The sequence below is a fragment of the Callorhinus ursinus genome, unplaced genomic scaffold (genome assembly GCF_003265705.2).
Source record: "Callorhinus ursinus isolate GAN/ISIS: 27379988/994484 unplaced genomic scaffold, GSC_fseal_2.0 scaffold16, whole genome shotgun sequence".
In the NCBI taxonomy this organism is placed as follows: Eukaryota; Metazoa; Chordata; class Mammalia; order Carnivora; family Otariidae; genus Callorhinus; species Callorhinus ursinus.
The window spans coordinates 43,068,069-43,086,577 of NW_027397078.1; the positions used below are offsets into that span (position 1 = coordinate 43,068,069).

The 18,509-nt window shown below is 55.0% G+C and overlaps 2 protein-coding genes across 2 annotated transcripts in view; both read left to right on the forward strand.

Moving 5' to 3' along the window:
* P2RY8 (P2Y receptor family member 8) overlaps nucleotides 1-14,272 on the forward strand; it is a 38,896-nt gene extending 24,624 nt beyond the window's left edge. Inside the window, exon 2 of the mRNA XM_025857757.2 lies at nucleotides 10,605-14,272. Within this exon, the coding sequence (XP_025713542.1) occupies nucleotides 10,637-11,713 (1,077 nt within the window). The 5' untranslated portion in view covers nucleotides 10,605-10,636 and the 3' untranslated portion in view covers nucleotides 11,714-14,272. The remainder of the gene's footprint in view (nucleotides 1-10,604) is intronic.
* Nucleotides 1-18,509, forward strand: part of ASMTL (acetylserotonin O-methyltransferase like) — a 69,109-nt gene that overhangs the window by 24,599 nt on the left and 26,001 nt on the right. The gene's annotated exons all lie outside the window — the stretch shown is intronic.

Below are 18,509 nucleotides of genomic sequence, written 5' to 3' on the forward strand. Positions count from 1 at the left end.
CCATCCATCCATCCATCCATCCATCCATCCATCCATTCTGCCATCTATCCATCCATCCATCCATCTATCCATCCATCCATCCATCATATCTATCCATCATATCTATCTATGTATCTATGTATCTACCTATTTATCTATTATGTATCTATCTACCATCTATGTGTCTTTTTAAAAAGATTTTATTTATTTATTTGAGAGAGAATGAGATAGAAAGAGAGCACAGGAGAGGGGGGAGGGTCAGAGGGAGAAGCAGACTGCCCGCCGAACAGGGAGCCCGACGTGGCACTCGATCCTGGGACTCCAGGGTCATGACCTGAGCCGAAGGCAGTTGCCTAACCGACTGAGCCACCCAGGCGCCCACCATTTAGGTATCTATCATCTACCTATCATCTATCTATTTATCTATCTACTTATCAATCTTCTACCTATGCATCCATCCACCTAAATGTATCTATCATCTATCTATTTACCTATCTGTGTAAACCTATGTTCCATCAGTCATCTACCTGTCTCTATTATCTATGTATTGATCTGCACACATATATGATGCCCTTATTAAAAAGACCCTTCTCTGGAACCCAAGCATGTCCTGACATCACCGGGAGATGCACGTCTGTCTGTCTTCACCAGCACGTTGGGGGAGCGCTCTGCATCAACAAGAGAGAGGTTTAAACACCATCTGGAAAACAGGAAAATGTGTTTGCCCGGGGTGTGTCACACTGAACAGCTCCTGTCCCCGGGGGGTTGCCATCCAGAGGACAAGGGAAGGGGCCCATGCTCAGGTTCAAGCAGGTGCAAGACAATCGGGATGCCTTGGCCTCTCCTCCAATGTTCCTTTGGACTGTTTTCTCTTTGGTAGAAACTGGATGAAGACAATGAACCCAGCTGTAGTTAAACTATTGCATGGCACGTCGATGTGTTAACCTAGAGAAGAGATTTGAATTGCTATCTTTGAACACAGGACAGCTGTAGTACCTTGACTGTGGACCCACCCACCCCTCTTTCCATCGGCTCCTTCTGCAGATCTCGCCAACGTCTTAATGCACTTGCCTTTCTGTTTCCTTCATGGTGGCGGTGCCTGAAATTCCCATTATGCGCTGCTTGCAAACTGCTATTTCCCAGCAGGTCCCCAACCCCCAGGCCGGCTGGGTTTTCTTTCACAGAATGGCTGTTCACGTTAATTAATGCTTGCACACCGTGGCTTCCTGCCTTACAGACAGACGCTGCTTTGGCAGGTGCCCCTCAGAACTGCTGGGGAACATGTGCGTAGGGGGTGCGGCTTGAAAATGGAAAAAACAAAACAAAAAAAACCCCCCAACATTGTAATGCAAACAGAAAGCAAGGGACTTGTTGCACTTCAGAGAATCTGGTCTCTGGTTGGTGAGGTAGCCCTTTGGTTGTGTCCCACTCTGGGAAAAAGACACAGAAGGCAAGGAACCGCGATCGCGGCTGCTGTCTCGCGGGAGGCGGAGATTAAAATCTGCACACTCCACACACGTTTAGACAGACAACTGGCATGCAAATCATCTGTCATTTACAGTGTACTCGGGTTGTGCAATGCAGAGAGAAATAGGAGAACAGAGAGCAGTAAGACCATCACGTGTGCCTGTGTGCACAGAGGGAAGGATTCTTGCACTGTGATCTGAGCAGAGGGACGGGCCCTCTGTCCCCCACCCCCAGCCTCGCCCATCAGCTGTCCCCATGACTACTGCTTTGCCACCTCTTTGAAGTGAAGAGTGTTCACTCAGAGGCGGCGCAGCGGTAATGGATGACTCGGGTCTACAACGATCAAGGACCTTGAGGCGTGGAGGCTTTGGTGATATCCTGTCATACTTAAGGAAGATGCTGTGACAGGCTGCAAGGGTGACCAGGAGGCCACCGGTGATGCAAAGGCCCCCTCTGGAAGGCCCCTCATGGACGGAGAACGGTTCCGCATCCTCACCAGCATTGGCTGTTGGCGGTATTTTTAGACCCTAGTCATTCCGATACCCGTCTCATCGTGGTATCTCATTGTGGCACTAACGTGCATTTCCCTGATCACACACCACGGGTGGTACCTTTCAATAGGCTTCTGTGCCATCTGTTATGTCTTCTTTGGTGAGCTGTTGGTTCAGATCTTTTGCCCATTTTTCAGATGGGGCTGTTTGTTCTCTTATGGTTGAGTTTTAACAGTTCTTTGAATATTGCAGATATACATATTTTAGATGTGTGTCTGGCAGATATCTTCTCTCCATCTATGGCTTGTATTCATGTGCTCTGGACACTGTCTTTTCCAGAGCAGAAGTTTTGATGAAATCCGGCTTATCCATTATATTTTTCTTCATGCATCGTGCCTTTGGCGTGCTGTCTAAAAAGTTATCACCATGCCCAAGATTATCTAGATTTTGTTCTGTGTTAATCTGGAGAAGTTTTATACTTTTGCATTTTTACACTTGGGTCTGTGACCCATTTTGAGCTCATTCTTTGTGAAGGATGTAAGGTTTCTGTCTAGATTCTTGGTTTTTTGGGGGCGACTTTTTTGGTTTTGGGGTTTTGGTGTTTGTGGATGTCCAGTTAGTTGCTGCATCAGTACGTTGAAGAAGCTATCTCTGCTCCAGTATATTAACCTTGCTTTTTTGTCAAAGATCAGTTCACTATACTTATGGGGCTGTTTCTGGGCTCTCATTCCTTTTCATCAGTCTATTTGTCCATTGTTCTGCCAATACCACACTATCTTCATTGCTGTAGCTTTACAGTAAGTCACAAAGTCGAATAGTGTTAGTTAGTCCTCCAACTTTGTTCTTCTCCTTCAGTATTGCGTTGGTTATTCTAAGTCTTTTGCCTCTCCAGATAAACTCTAGGATCAATTTGTCGATATCCACATCTCGTAAGGAGGTGTTGGGATTGGAGGTATCTCTCCTCTATCCTCTATCCCACACAGGCCATGGCAGGTTCAGGCGAGGGCTTACAACCTCAGTTGGGGGAACAGTCAAGCTCACATGGGTGAGTGAGCTCAGGGATCTCTCAGGTACCATTAGTTTCTGATCTTATGTTGTGTTTCCTTAGATCCGATCATTCATACATTCACTCAGCAGACACTAGGCCTGGGTTAAGAGCAGGCATGATGACATGATTGCCATGACAATTACAAGACAGCTTGGGCAACAGCCTGAGGATGACAACTGGAAACCAAAAAACTGTGGAAGCACTCAGAAAAGAGGGAGGAGAATATTTTATAGTTACAGAATGGAAAAGCTATAAGACATAATACAGAAGACATCATGGGAAAGATCTTGTGACATAAAGATATAAAATGTTAATGCAACATGAAACACCACCAACAAAATTAAAAGATGGGTGGGTGGATGAATGTATGACTAGGTGAATGGATCGATAGATAGATGATAGGTAGATAATAGATAGATAGATAGATATGGATGGACAGATGGATGGACGGACGCATGGATGGATGGATGGATGGATGGAGAGAGGAAGGGAGACAGGGTTGGCCAGATGGATAGATAGAGAGATGGCTCTGGGGTGGGACGCCCTATACACTGTAAGATGTTGAGCAGCATTCCTGGTCTCCATACACCAGACAGCAGTATCACCCCTAGCCCCACCCAGTAGTGACAACCAAAACTGTCTCCAGACGTTGCCAAGCGTCCCCTGGCGGGTCTAGCAAAGTATCCCAGGGGAGAACCCTTATCCCCGAGCTATATGTATTGTCACCCCTCCAGTACCTTTTACCCATCCAAGAGATCTGTCCTTTTTCTGAATCAATAATCAAAATGTTTCTGTCCTCTTCCATGCAGTTCCTGAGCCTGTGGGTGGGCTCCTCACCTCTCTCTGTTACCTTGCATTCCTACTCTTTTCATGCCTTATCTTTTCTTGAAGGCTCTTCCCTTTCTTTAAGTAGGATGATCATGGTTCCTATCATTTCTTTAGCTTGATGGAGTGTGTCAATGAAACCCCTTCCCTCTTTTGTGTGTGTGTGTGTGTGCATTAGTTTCCTGGAAATTTGCTGTATCAAATTACCCCAGACTGGGAGGTGAAATAGCACAAATGTATTCTCTCTTATTTCTGGGGACCAGAGTCTGAGACCAAGGTGTCCAACGGGACTGGTTCTTTCTGGAGCGTCTCGGGGAGAGTCTGTTTCATTCCTGTTCTGTCTTCTGGTGGTTGCTGGCAATCCTGGGTGTTCCTTGACTTGTAGGAGCATCACCCCTCTCTCTGTCTCCATCTCCACGTGGACTCCTCCCCACGTGCCCGTCTGTGTCCAAATTTCCCCTTTTTGTAAGGACGCCAGGCATTCTGGAGTCAGGTCCCCTCCTGCTCCAGTATGACTTCCTCTTAACTTAACAACTTGCAAAGTCTCTATTTCTAAGTAAGGTCACATTCTGAGGTATGGAGAATTAGGATTTCAGCATACAAGTTTGGGGGAGGCATTTTTCAGCTCATGACAACCACAGACTTTCTTGTGTCTTTGGTGAGTTGCCCACAGTTGACCAGAAAACCCAATGCATCTTCCTCTCCTAGGTCACATAACAAACACTGGCCACGTCCTGGGGCTGTGGTCAAGAGGGCGGTCTCCCAGACGAGGCTGGTGATGGGGGTGCACAGCTTCCTGGAGCCCAGTGTGAATGGCCAGAACCTCTGGGTGTCAAAGTCAGATTCTAAACCACAGTCTTGCTGCCTCCACCTCTGCTGGCTGGGCATCCTGGGGAGTCTTCTCTCCAAGAACATCCCTCGGCACTGGTGGGGACATCACTGTTGCTGGGAGCATCACCCTGGAATGCACTGAGGGTCAGCTGCAGCTGGCTGGAGGGAGGGTCTCAGGGGGGTGGCTCTCATTCTGATGACACCCCGGGAGAAGTCAGTCCTGATGGACGCTTATTGGCTCTGTCTGTTTATTGAAGGCAGGGGAACCAGAAAACACTACAAAGAGCTCTTAGGAATATTCTCCTCATTGACACGTCCTGCAGTGGGCTGAATGGGGGGTCCCCAAAACACATGGTCCCCAGAACCTAGGAATGTGATTTGTTGGGAAATAGGGTCTTTGCAGATATGATTAATGAAGGATCTGAGATGAGATCATCCTGGATCAGGGTGGCCCTACATCCAGTGGCAGGTGTCCTTGTAAGGGATAGAAAAGGAGACACAGACACAGAGGAGAAGCCACGTAAGGACGGAGGCAGAGATGGGAGGGACGTGGCCATGAGCCCAGCGACACCTGGAGCCCCAGAAGCTGGAAGAGGCAGGAAGGACCCTCCCCTGGAGCCTCTGGAGGGAGCATAACCCTGCCCCGCCTGGATCTCAGCGGCCCTGCCCCGCCTGGATCTCAGGCTTCCGGTCTCCAGAGCTGGGAGGAGGATGAATTCCCATGTTTGGAGCCCCCAAGTTGCGGTCACTTGTTAGAACTGCTCCAGGACATTCGTACAGTTGCTGATCTAGCTAAAAACATTTACACGGCACAGCGCAGTTTACAAAGTGTTTCCCCTTCACTGGGTCACCCCACATCACAGCAACGCTCTGAGGATCACAGTCGAAGAGGAGACTGATGGCCCAAGTGGGGACACCACACTGGGCACTCTCAGTGCTGCCAGGCATCCGTGCTTCCCACGTCTGGAGGCCGGTGAACCAAGCTCAGCTCGGCCCAGCGTCTGAGTCTGGTGAGCAACACCTCAAGAGAAGTAGAGTCTTGCCCGTGCCGTGCTCATGTGGGCACGGCTGCTGGGAGCTCAGCCCGTGCGTGCCCCAATGACTGAACATTCTCCGACATGACTAAAGACACGTCCCATTTGCATTCTCCAACGGCACCACGTCTCCAACACTGTGGCATTGGGTGGGGGCCGTTGGAGTCTCCCAGGGCCGCCATAACAAAGCACCACAAAAAGCCAAGACACCCAGAAGGGAGTCCAGCCCACAGTGCAGGGGGCTGGCTCATGGTTTCCTGTCCCCACGGTGAGCTCAGCACCTGGGACAGCCCCCAGCACGCAGGAAACACAAAGCCTGACCGTGAGAGAAGACGCCGGGGACCCAGAAGGAGCACTCATGAGCTTGAGTCTCCGCTGCTCTTCGCCGGCTGCTTTCTGACCTCTGAGGAAGCCCCACCTCAACTGAGTCCAAAGGACCCCCATGCTCAGCACCGGGAGCCTCCAAGTACAGGGCCCGGCGCTGGGTGCAAGATCAACAGCATATTGTTCACAATCGCCAAAAAGCAGAAACAACTCTAGTGTCCACGCACAGAGGGATGGATAAACCAAATGGGGCCCTGCCTCACGGGGGAATAGGAGTCAGCCATACAAAGGACCAAAGGTCTAACGCCTGCAGCCCAGTGGATGGACCTTGAAGGCACGAGGCTCTAGCAGACGCCCAGGGCCACAGCGTGTGTGATCCCGTGTCCCTGAAATGTCCCTAACAGGCTCGTCCACAGAGACAGGAAATCGATGCATGGCCACCTGGGGTCAGGGGTCCGGGAGGAACGGGGCTGGGGCCTCGCGGGGGAATGGGGGTGCTGGCGCTCTGGTGTGCAGGATTTCCTTTAGGACAGCTCACAACGTTCTGGGACGGCATCATGCCGAGGTCTGCGCATCTGCGAACATATTCAAAACCGCAGAATTGTCCACTTTAAACGGCTGAACTTGACAATATGTAAATGAGGTCTCGATAAAGGTGTGAAGAACCAAAAAAACGAGGGGCATACAGCAGTCCCAGACAGGAGGGCGTTCGCCCGCCGCCGCCGTGCGCTCAGACCAGCGTGCATTTCCTGCGAGGCAGGGGGTGAGAGGCGGTCCCAGCTGCGTCCCTCTGCAAGAGCCCCCTCCGCTCGCGCATTCATACACTTTCCCACCGCACCACTCGCCGCCGTGCGCTCCGACCAGCGTGCCAGAGCTGATTTCTTTATTAATCACCCGTGCCGCTCAGCGGGAGGCCACCCCGCGTGGGGGCCCAAGCGCTCCAGTCGCAGCTGGGGCTGGCCTAGCGCAGAGGGGGCTGAGTGCTCTCCAGAGGTGAGTCATGGGGACGCGGGGGGCCCGCGGGCAGGGGGGCTGCTTCACGGACCTCTGTTCCTCCCACCACCCACCGCGCACGTCGGCTTTCAACAGGGCCGCACAGCATGCAAATATGTGGGGCTAACAGGCAGCCACCTGCGGGGGGGAAGGGGGCACATTAGATCCCCACGTCCCTCGCTCCTCTGTGAGCAGAAAGGGAAACTGTTTCCCCGCCCAGGGCCGCTCTGTGCTGGGAACAGCAGGGCAGCGTCCCGCACAGGTCGGTCGCTTTCCTGCCGACCATTGTGGGCTCCAGGACATCCGCTCAGCCCCCTGCAGCGGACACGTCCTCAGAGCACACAGCAACGTCCCTGCTCACCCTCTCTGCACCCTGCACGGTCTTGGCATCTGGCCCCCACGTGTGTCCGTCCGTGGCACCCCTGGGGACCCCAAGGAGCATGTATCCCTCTCTCCGGCTCCTGACGCCCCAGCGTGGACTGAGGCCGCCCCCGGATAACTGTAGGATGCACACCTGAGCGTGCTTTAGTGGAGCAGAAAGCATCCCACTCAAACTGAAACTCGGGGCCATTTTTAAACCGGTTTGAGGAACCTCTCCGATGCTGGCGGACGGTGGCAGGTCTTGAGGCAGGAAGAAAGGCCCGCTCAGGGCGGCGGGTGGAAATCTGCAAGGGCTTTGAAGGCGGTGTGCGGCCTCTCCGGCATGCGGACCCTGCACGTCGTGCTGGTGGACACCCCCCGGGTCGGCGTCCCCTAGGATGAAACGGCCAACGCCCAGGCTAGCTGGCGTCACGGTGAGACAGGTCGCCGTGGGGCCTGCCCAGGGAGCCGAGGGTGTCTTTGGGGCTCCCGTCTGCATGAGGGAGGCCTGATCTACCAAGAGGCCACCCTGAGCCCCACGCCCTGCTCCCAGGAGCCCCCACATCTTGCAAGTGGGGAGCCCACAGACTCAGCCCTCTGCAGAACAGCAAGCAGGAATCCACGTCTGGATCTCAAGCCAGCAAAGCTCAGGAGAACGGTCCTCGGCACCTGCCGCCCAAGCCCCAGGCCCTCCTGCCAAGGAACGTTTTCTGCCCCCCACCCCCCAGGAAAAGACCGGCTGCAGGTGCAGACAGCCGGAAGCAATGAGGCTTGCCCAAACAGGACAGAACCGGTCAAAACCAGAACAGCTTGCTCAGCGTCCCGGCCTGAGGCCATCAGTATAACGGTGGTGAGGCTCATGGTCCACAAGAACACCAAGGCTTGAGGACACGCTGCGCGCTCTGGGCCCGTCCCAGCCCCAGCTCTATGCTTGCCCCTCTTGCAACCTCTGAGCCCCATCTGTAAAATGTGACCCTGACGCCCGCCTCACCACCTCCGGGCATGGCGGCGGGGACCAGGGAATGGGCGAGTGGCCCTGTGCCGTGCGGTGCCGGCCATACAGAGAAGTTACCATGACCTGAGCGATCACAGGAGCTCCTGTGCAATCACAGTGTGAGCGGGGCCAGGGGCGGCGGGCTGAGGCCGTCAGCATAATGGTTGGCGAGGCCGGGGCGGCGGGCTGAGGCTGTGAGCACATCCATCTCTATGTGTATAAATATGTAGTAGGTTGTGTGTATATCCACGTGCATATATATGAGAGAGAATAAATGTGCAATAGGATGTGCATATATACACATACATATACAATACGATGCATGTATTTGCAATGACTGCATACGCAATAGGACATGTGTGTATATACATACATTTGTATAAATATACGCAAGAGAACATACGTGTGTATGTATGTATATAAACACACACGCATATACAGAAACATACAAAAAAACATACATCAAGGAATTGGGCTCACGCGATTGTGGAGCTGGTGAGCCTGAAACCTACAGGGCAGGTGGGCAGGCTGCAGACTCAGGAGAGAGCGGGCCCTGCAGCCTGGGGGCAGGACACCTTCCTGGCTTCCCTTTCAGGCCTTCCCCTGATTACACAAGGCCCACCACAGGATAGAGCATCATGTCTTTACTTCAAGGCAGTTGCTTGTGCTCTAGAGCTGCACCTACGAAACCCCTTCACAGACACCCTCGCAGGTACACCCAACTGGAGAGATGGGGGCTGTAGCCAAGCCACGTGGACACATCGGCCAGCCCTCCAGGTGGACTTGACCTCACCTCAGGACACACTCTTCCTTCCCCGGCACAGGCACACTCTCTCCCCTGCACCCCTGGGCTCCACCAGCATGCACAAGACTGCTTTGCGGCTCTACCCAGAGCACACGCCACCTCCGCCTCCGGCAGGCAGACCTCCACTGGGGTCAGCCGTGCCTGGTCGGCCCCGGCTCACAGACACGGCACAGGTGGGGCCTGACCGGGGTGCCCTGGCCCAGGACCAAAATAAATAAACCAAATCACTGTTTCCGGAAAACTTGGATAAGCAAAATTCCCAGAGTTTGCCGTGTACTCCACTCTTGGTATATATTCAGATGATTTCATAACCCCACCCCAAAGAGCCCGTAGTCTGTTTGGGGAAAGCCATGGGACCTAAGGCAAGAAATCAAGAGTACGAAACAGAGATAAGATGCAGATGGCAATGTGGAGACCGGTCAGGTACTCCGTCTGCCCCAGCCAGAGAGGGCTGCCTACCTGGGCGTCTGGGTTCCTGTACCTGGGAGGCTGGGAGGGCTATGGGGTTTTGAAACCACACTGGAGACGTGTGTGTGTGTGTGTGTGTGTGTGTGTGTGTGTGTGTGTGTGTGGTTTTGGGACAGGTGCACAGGTTTTGTACCTTGAAGCAGGTGCATGGGTGTTGTTACCTTGAAACAGAGACGTGAAACAACCGTGTGACAAGTGGGTGCACTATTCCCTGCACCTGTGGTCATGCACTTAAATGCATGGGTAGAGGGGGCTGTGGGGCCATTGGCGACGGAGCAGGGGACTTCCTGTGTGGTCTGCGTGGGGCCCTCCCAGAACCCCCATCGGGGCCTCCAGAGTCCCCCCGTCGCTAAAGGGTGGCCCCCCAGTGGGCACCCCAAGATTGGGGCCTTAGCGGCAGGTGAGCGGAGCTGCAGTGTCCAAGCACGAGGCAGAAGAAAGCAGGAGGGCCAGGCACAGGGTGACAGGGATGGACCTACTGGGACTTCAGTGCTGGCGGCACAGCGCCCCCGTGTGGCCAGGTACAGTAGCCAGCCATAGTCAGGACAGGGGCCGGGGAGGGAGGGGGACCCAAGGCGACCCCCTCCACCTTCCAGGGGTCCCAGAGGAACTTCTGCAGCTGGAAACCGGGTTAGCGCCTTGGCAACTCTGTAACCTCGCAACTGTGTGGCACGTCTCCCCCGGCGTCCTCCTGGCCCCAACGATGAAGCCGCTGCACCCTAGCTCGCAGCCCGCTCCCTGCGCTTCCAAGGAGCAGGAAGGGCGCGACTGCCCAGGCAAGCGCCCGGTGTCCCGGCGCACGGGAGGCGTCTGGGTGCGACGCAGCTTCCCAGGATTTAGCGCGCCTCCGCTCCGCCCCTTGCCACAGGGGGAACCACACCAGCTGCGCACAAGCGTGCGGGACAGCGGGGGAGGTGAGCGAGGGAGGCCGGCCGGGGGCCCCCGTTGTGCTCTCCTCCTCACCGGGCTGCCCCTTGCCTTCCAGACGCGCGCGCGCGCAGCAGGTGCAGGAGCAGGATGGATATGAACATGACGCGTCCGGACAACGCCACCATCCTGATGCTGCGGGACCCGACCATCGCCGTGGTCCTGCCCGTCGTGTACTCGCTGGTGGCACTGGTCAGCATCCCCGGCAACCTGTTCTCGCTGTGGGTGCTGTGCTGTCACATCGGGCCCAAGTCCCCGTCGGTGATCTTCATGATCAACCTGAGCGTCACGGACCTCATGCTGGCGAGCGTGCTCCCGTTCCAGATCTACTACCACTGCAACGGGAACCACTGGGTGTTCGGGGAGGTGCTCTGCAACGTGGTCACCGTGGCCTTCTACGCCAACATGTACTCGTCCATCCTCACCATGACCTGCATCAGCGTGGAGCGCTTCCTGGGCGTGGTGTACCCGTTGGCTTCCGCGCGCTGGCGCCGGCGACGTTACGCGGTGGCCGCGTGCGCCTGCGTCTGGCTGGTATTACTGGGCGCGCTGTCCCCGCTGGCGCGCACCGACCTCACCTACACCGTGGAGGCGCTGGGCATCGTCACCTGCTTCGACGTGCTCAAGTCCACCATGCTGCCCAGCGTGGCCATGTGGGCCATCTTCCTCTTCACCCTGTTCATCGTGCTGTTCTTCATCCCGTTCGTGGTCACCGTGGCGTGCTACACGGCCACCATCCTGACCCTGCTGCGCTCGTCCGACGTGCACGGCCGCGGCCAGCGACGCCGCGCCGTCAGCCTGGCCGCCGTGGTTCTGCTGGCCTTCGTCACCTGCTTCGCGCCCAACAACTTCGTGCTGCTGGTGCACATGGTCAGCCGCCTGTTCCTGGGCGGCTCCTACTACCACGTGTACAAGCTCACGCTGTGTCTCAGCTGCCTCAACAACTGCTTGGACCCCTTCGTGTACTACTTCGCGTCCCGCGAGTTCCAGGAGCGGCTGCGCAGGTACTTGGGCTACGGGCGGCTGCCGACCGGGGGCCGGGACGCGCGCCGGGACACCCTGTTCTCTGCTCGGACGCTGTCGGCGCGCTCCATGTCAAGCGGCCCCGGCGACGGGCTCGACGCGCCCAGCCGGCCCTCCCTCAAAAGGCAGGAGAGCGTGTTCTGAGCCGCGCCCCCCCGCAGTGCGCGCAGTAGAGAGGTGAGGGACGAAGGGGCGGTGCTCTTCCCCGCCCGCCTGCCCCCTGCAGCCGCTGCTACTGCGTCCGTGCGCATGGACAGGGTCCCCGGAGGGGGGGGGGCTCGAGTCGGGTGCCCCAACACAGCCGCAGGGTGCAGGGACGCAGCGTGCCAGGCGCACTGGCCCTGCTCCCTGAGGATGACCACCCAACCCGACCTGGCCGAGCGCCCAGCCAGCCCAGCTGAGTCCCCATCGACCCGCAACATCCGCCTGCCTGGTTCTCTGTGCCTCTCGCTCGGGGACGCCAGTGACACCTGATGCTCCCCAGCCTGGCACAGCTTGGACTTGGTGCTCACACCGCCCTCGGTCACTGTGCGCGCTGGGATTCACCCCCGCGAGGCCGCCCCCGGCTGGGTCTCTGCATCCTGCTCCCAGCGGAGAACCCCGAGTCACAGGCAAGGCCTCCCACGTGTGAGGTTGGCCTCGTGCACCTGGCTTGACCCAGGCACCCAGCAAGACGGCGGACCGCACAAGCCTGTGGGAAGACCAGAGCCCAAGGCTCCTTTGTGCCTACTGGCCGCCTGAGCACACGGGCAGGGGCTTCCTTATCTCCTCCTGAGCCCAGGACACAGCTGTGCCAGCCCCAAGATGCATGGTGCTTCGGGAAGACAAGGAACCGCATCCCCACGGGGTCCGGGATGCCAAAACAGTGCGTTTCCAGGAGCCTGAGATTTGCCTGAAACAGCAAAGTTTCTGATACTTTCTTCATCACAAGGCGATGCACGGTTTCGGCTCAGGGGCCTTCCTGGGGCAACGGCTGCGGGGCAGGCAGCCTCCCCACAGGAGGTCCGAGATACAGATGGAGATTGATAGCTGCCGTCCAGGGGTCCCTGGGGGCACCTGCTCCTGCCATCACTGTTTTGGAAGGAAAACAGACACACCTGTTCTGGAGCGAATAGTGACCCCAAACCCGTGTCCACCCAGGACCTCGAGGTGTGATCTCCTGGATCGGGGTGGCCCTAAATCCAATGACAGGTGCGCTTATTAAAGACAAAAGAGGAGACAGAGATACAGAGGAGAAGCCACGTGAAGAGATGGGGTGGGGGTGGAACGCGGCCACCAGCGCAGAGACGCCTGGAGCCCCAGAAGCTGGGAGGCAGGAAGGACCCTCCCCTGGAGCCTCTGAAGGGAGCTTGGCCCTGCCCCGCCTGGATCTCAGCATCCCCTCCGACTCTGGGATGAATCCCCTGTGGATTTAAGTCTCCAGCTTGCACAGAGAAGGCCGGAGTCCCAGCTGGAACTCTCACCCACGGGCTCCTCAGTCCTCAAGACCACGTGGCCGAGAGGTGGCCTCTCCCCTTGTCGATGCACACAGTGACGTGCACGCATGGAATCCGAAAATGATGCAGGTGGCCACCCTTCACGGAGGCACCCGCTGCACGCAGTAACTGGAGAGGCACGCGCGGTTCCGGCTTCCGGTTACGTGCTGTGGATCTCAGAGGTCAGTGTATAAACTGTGGACCCCGATACCAGCCTGGGGGGGCTCCAGGCCCCCTTCCCTGTGCGTGGTCCTAGAATCAAACCCAGGTTCCTAGCTTTGCCCGGTGTCCATGCATGTCTGGTGGGGGCAGAGGCACGTGCAGGTGGAAAGCAGGTGAGTGCATGCTATGCTCGCCCTCAGGAACTGAGAGTCAGCCTTGGGGGTCCCCCTCAACACCCCCCACGCCACGCCGGGGTCGCGTATCATCCTTGCCCACTGCCTTGCAGCTAGAACGTCCCCACAGGGGACAGTGTCCGAGCAAATTGGTCCCGAATGCCCAGCTGTGTGCACCGAGTTCAGAGCCACCGTAGGGACCCTTCAGAGAGACCCCTTGAGACTTACCTGGTGAAGGATTTACCTGGGGGAGGCACAGGTGACTCCAAGAAGGCCGGCATCAGGAACCCGAAATCTGCAGGGAAGGAGCCACATCCCCCTATCTCTTCCAGACTCTCCCAAACCCAAACCCTAGAAAGCAATGTCGAGGCAGTAGGATCCAGACTCGGAAATCCTGAGCCAGCAAGACGCCCCCACCCACACTCTGGGCGTGGGCCTCGGGGTGTCTGACGCACAAAAGCTGTGAAAACCTCAAACCAGCCGCACGGAACACCTTGGCGGCCCACGAGAAGCCGCACACCTTGATTCTGGAGGAAGCCTGTGTACATAATATCCTCCTCCACAGGATGTCAGGGCCTGGAGCCCTCGGGTGACAGAGGGGACTGTCTCCGGTGTCACTGTCCAGTAAACGGGCAGCACCTCAGCATGGGGCGTTAGCGGGGGGAAGGAGGCAACCCCATGGGGTCTTTCCCATTGCTGGGAATCCCAGTGCACAGGTCCCAGCTTCATGCCACGGTGTCTGTCCTATGGCCTGAAATGCCAGGGCTGGTCTTGCTTCTGGTTCAACATGCGAATAGTGTAGTGTGCCATGTGGGTCTCTGTGTGTGTGTTCCCCAGAAACTCAACCTGTTCACCTGCTAAGTAGCAAATAAAAGTATACACGTGTGTGGGTACATACGGATGTGAGCTTTTTCAAAAGATGTGATACCGGGAATCAGGTCCTGGCTGCATGTGGAGAGGCAGAGGCACCCCGAGACTTATGATCCTTGATGCCAACCCTGATTTTTCCCCGTGCAGAAGGTGAACGCATTGCTCATTCTGACCTCTGAGACCCTCGCTTTCTAAAGACATGTCCCATCTTGCTTTGAACCGCACATTCCCTCCAGCCAGCTCCCGGGATCTTCAATGCGAAGACTCTCCACGGAGGGTGGAATCAGTTTACTTGGAAGCACACGGCATGAATCAGGGCAGCACAACATGGATGGGGCGTGGGGTGTAATCAAGGATTTGTTGCCCCGATGTCGGGGCTTTAAAAAGACATCCTTTTTTGTAAGAGATACATGTGTAAATATTCATGTGTCTAATGATATGATGATTGATGCTAGGCTTAAAATACTAGAGCAAACACATGCATACTCACACATACATGCATGAACGCACACACACATACCCATATTCACGCAGGTATGCGGGCATCCCTCAGGCACAAATGCACACAACATACCCATGTGCATGCATGCCAGCATCCATCCGTGCATGCACGCACATGCATACACACACACATGCACACCATGTACCCATATGCACACATGCACACATGCAGGCATCCATTCATGCACGCACACATGCACACACATATGTGTACACAATGTATCCATATGCACACATGCACCATGTGGGCATCCATCCATGCATGCACACACATGCATAGACACACATATGTGCACACAATGCATCCATATGCACGCATGCACACATGTGGGCATCCATGCATGCGCACACATGCATACACACACATATGCATGTACATGGGCATGCGTGCAAATTTGGGGGGCTGGAAGAAAAATGGCAGAATGCTCATCACTGGTAATGCTTGAAGCTGGGTGAAAGGAACGTGGAGTTCCATTCTATAATTCTCTTTCCTTTGAGCATATTTGAAAATATCTGTGCTTGAAAAAATGAGGTATATTGGGAAATGTCACACAAAGACATCGATTTCTGCCCAGCGTTGCCTCTCCGAATTGCTGAATGTGGAAGAAGCAAACATTCCCAACCCAGCTATTCTTTTTTTTTTCTTTTCCTTCCCATTTTTTTATATTGTGGTAAAACACATACACACAAAATTTACCATTTTAACCGCGTTTGAGTGTGCGGGTAAGTGGTATCAAACACATTCACGGTGCTGTGCCACCGTCCCCAACATCCGTGTCCAGATTCCTTCATCGTGTTGAACGGAAGCTCTGACCCCAGGAAACAAGGAACCCCCTTCCCATCCCCCACGACCTGCTCTCTGTCCCTATAAAAGTGACGCCTCCAGGGGCCTCGTATATACGTGGAATCACACAGTATTTGTCCGTTTGTGTCTGGCTTATGTGACTGACCATCACATCCCTCCAGCTTCGCCCACGTCTCCATTGAATCAAGGTACCATTTACCGACCACACAGCTCACCAGGTATTTAATACGTTTGTAGAGGTGTCCCAGAAACACCACAATGCAGCTATGGGACATTTCCATCACCCCCAAAAGATGTTCGATGCCCATTTGCTCTCCATCCCTACAGCCAGCCCCAAGCAAGCACACAATACACTTTCTGCTTCTGTAGATGTGTCCTTTCCGTCCCTGTGACATCAGTGGGATCATACAGCACATGGGGTGCTTTTCCTCAATATGGCATTTCGGGGTTCATCTGCGTGGTAACATTTATCACTGTTCTCCCCTCTTTGCTCCACGGGCTGGGTGAGCACCACGTATCTCTCATGCCAGAGACAAAATCCAAATAGCCGTAGTTAGGCCGATTTTGACCTCAATCTCCAACAAAGGGTCCAATCCAAGTACCCAAAACAACGGGGCTGAAGTAGGCGGGACATAGAGAACTCCGCCTCTATCATGAGGTGCCGGGAACGTATTTCTACCCTGCACTTTTTGTTCTTTCTGGAATAGACAGTCAAGAAAACGCATCCCCCGCTTACCAAGACTTGAGAATGTCATAGTTATTCAGTCAATGAAGAAACAATTTGGGTTCAGAATGACTTAGTTAAAATCTTCAATGTTTGACCTTGGCTTTTTCTTTTTTTTTTTTTTGAAGTCTGATCTCTTTGAAAATCTGTGCGATTCTGCAAAAGTCCCTGAAGGTTTTTGTTTTGTTTTGTTTTGTTTTGTTTTAGTGTCATGAAAGTACTTCTAGGGTAGGAATAAATCCAAGTGAAGGCACAGGGAGAGGGTCTCCGGACGAGGGTAAGCCATGTAACGGGTACGCTAGTTTCCGGGACTCACGGATAAACCCCACACGCGGGGCAGCCATCGTAGGATAAACCCCACACCAGGGCATCCCCCTGTCTATCACGTGGATGAGCTCCTCCGTCTCACTACAGTGGGGTAAGTGTTGGGTCCATTTTGCAGAGGAACAAACTGAGGCACAGAGAGTTGGAAGGACTTGTCTGGGGTCCCAGAGCCAGCAAGTGGGACACCCTGGGTTTGAACCTGGCACTGTCCCCAGAGCTCCAGCCCATGTCCGCCGGAGCCCAGGCAAACCATCAAAACACCAGCCAGCCTGTTGGCAGTCCCAGCAAAGAAGCAGGCGGGCGGTGGGGGGTGGGGCCTCTCCGGGAAAACGACATTCCGTTAACCAGATCGTGGAAGGGTGCCGGGCAAACGGGCTGCCTTCGATCGTGGTCTGGGGATGTGCCCGCGCCGGCTCGTGCTTGCGACCAACGCACCACGTGACGGGAGGGTGTTGTCAACCGGACAGGGAAGGACGTGACAGGTGTGCAAGGACCCTCTGTGCTATTTGGGCAACCTCCCCAAGAACCTAAAAGGATCACAAAATGAACTGGCTCTTCTTTAAAGAAGGAGATGAGTGGCTTGTGCACAGACGTGATGGGGATCTTGAGGGAAATGTCGAGCTCAACCTACCAAGGACTGACTTCCAAAATCCGCGGGATGCTCAGGGCAGGCTGCCCTGGGTGAGGCCAGCTGGCGGTCAGAACCGCTATCAGCGGGCTGGCTGGTGGGCGGCCCTAACCAAGAGAGGCCCCATGATGGGGTCTGGGGGGCTGGGATGGACAGGCACAGGGATGGGCTGAGGAAGGGGTGGGATTACCTGCATCCTGCCCTCCTGTGGGGAGAGCAGCAGGGACAAGCAGAAGGCGCCACTGTGATCTCTACGGAAGGTCCCCAGGCTCTGCCCACCACCCCAGCCCCCTCCATGTGTATCACGACACGGGCTATGAGTATCTAAAGCTGCTTCGAGCCCTTATCCCATGCCTCACGGGGGATCAGCCAGTGCAGCACATTAAGGGGGGAAAATGAGAAGTAGCCATGCCATCAAAATATATCACAGGCTGTCACGTTGAAATACGTCTGTGCCATATATATACAGACACGTGGGCATGTACATAGACATACTTATGTGCGATATGGGTTTGTATGCCCGTGTGCACATTCGTCTGGGGACATTTCTGGTGGTCACAACAGTGGGGGGCGCTCCTGGCATGTGGAAGATAGAGTTAGGCACACTGCGTGGCACCCTCCGGTGCCCAGGACGCCCCACATCAGAGAGTCCGCCAGCCTCAGATGTCAGCAGTGCCCAGGCTGAGAAGTTCGGACCTGCATGAGAGACTCTATCTGTCCATCCATCTATCTACTCATCCCTCCACCATCCATCCAGCCATCTATCATCTATCTGTCCATCTGTCCATCCATCCATCCATCCATCTCTATCACTATATCTATCTATCTATCTATCTATCTATCTATCTATCTATCTATCTATCTATCATCTATCTATCATCTATCTATCACCTATCAAGCATGTTTATGGTCAGGGTTCTCAATCAACGCTTATTCTGTTCCCGGAGACCCAGGGGCAATGTCTGGAGAGAATTGGGGTTGTTCACAACTTGAAGGGAAGGCACTGCCATCTAGTGGCAGAAACTGGGCATGCTGCTAAATATCGTGGCGTGCGCAGGTCGCCCCCACAAAAATCAATCATCCGACCCCCCAAATGTCAGTCGCGCTGAGGCTGAGAAGGCCCCCCGAAAACGTTAGCAGGAGAGACTCCTCCTCTCTCCCTATCTTCCTGTTTACCTGTATCTGACTATACGTGGCAGGGCTGTCAAACAAGGGCTATTCAGACCCCCCAGGGAACCCCCATCTCTGCCCCTCCACCGCCTCCGGGGGACCCCCATC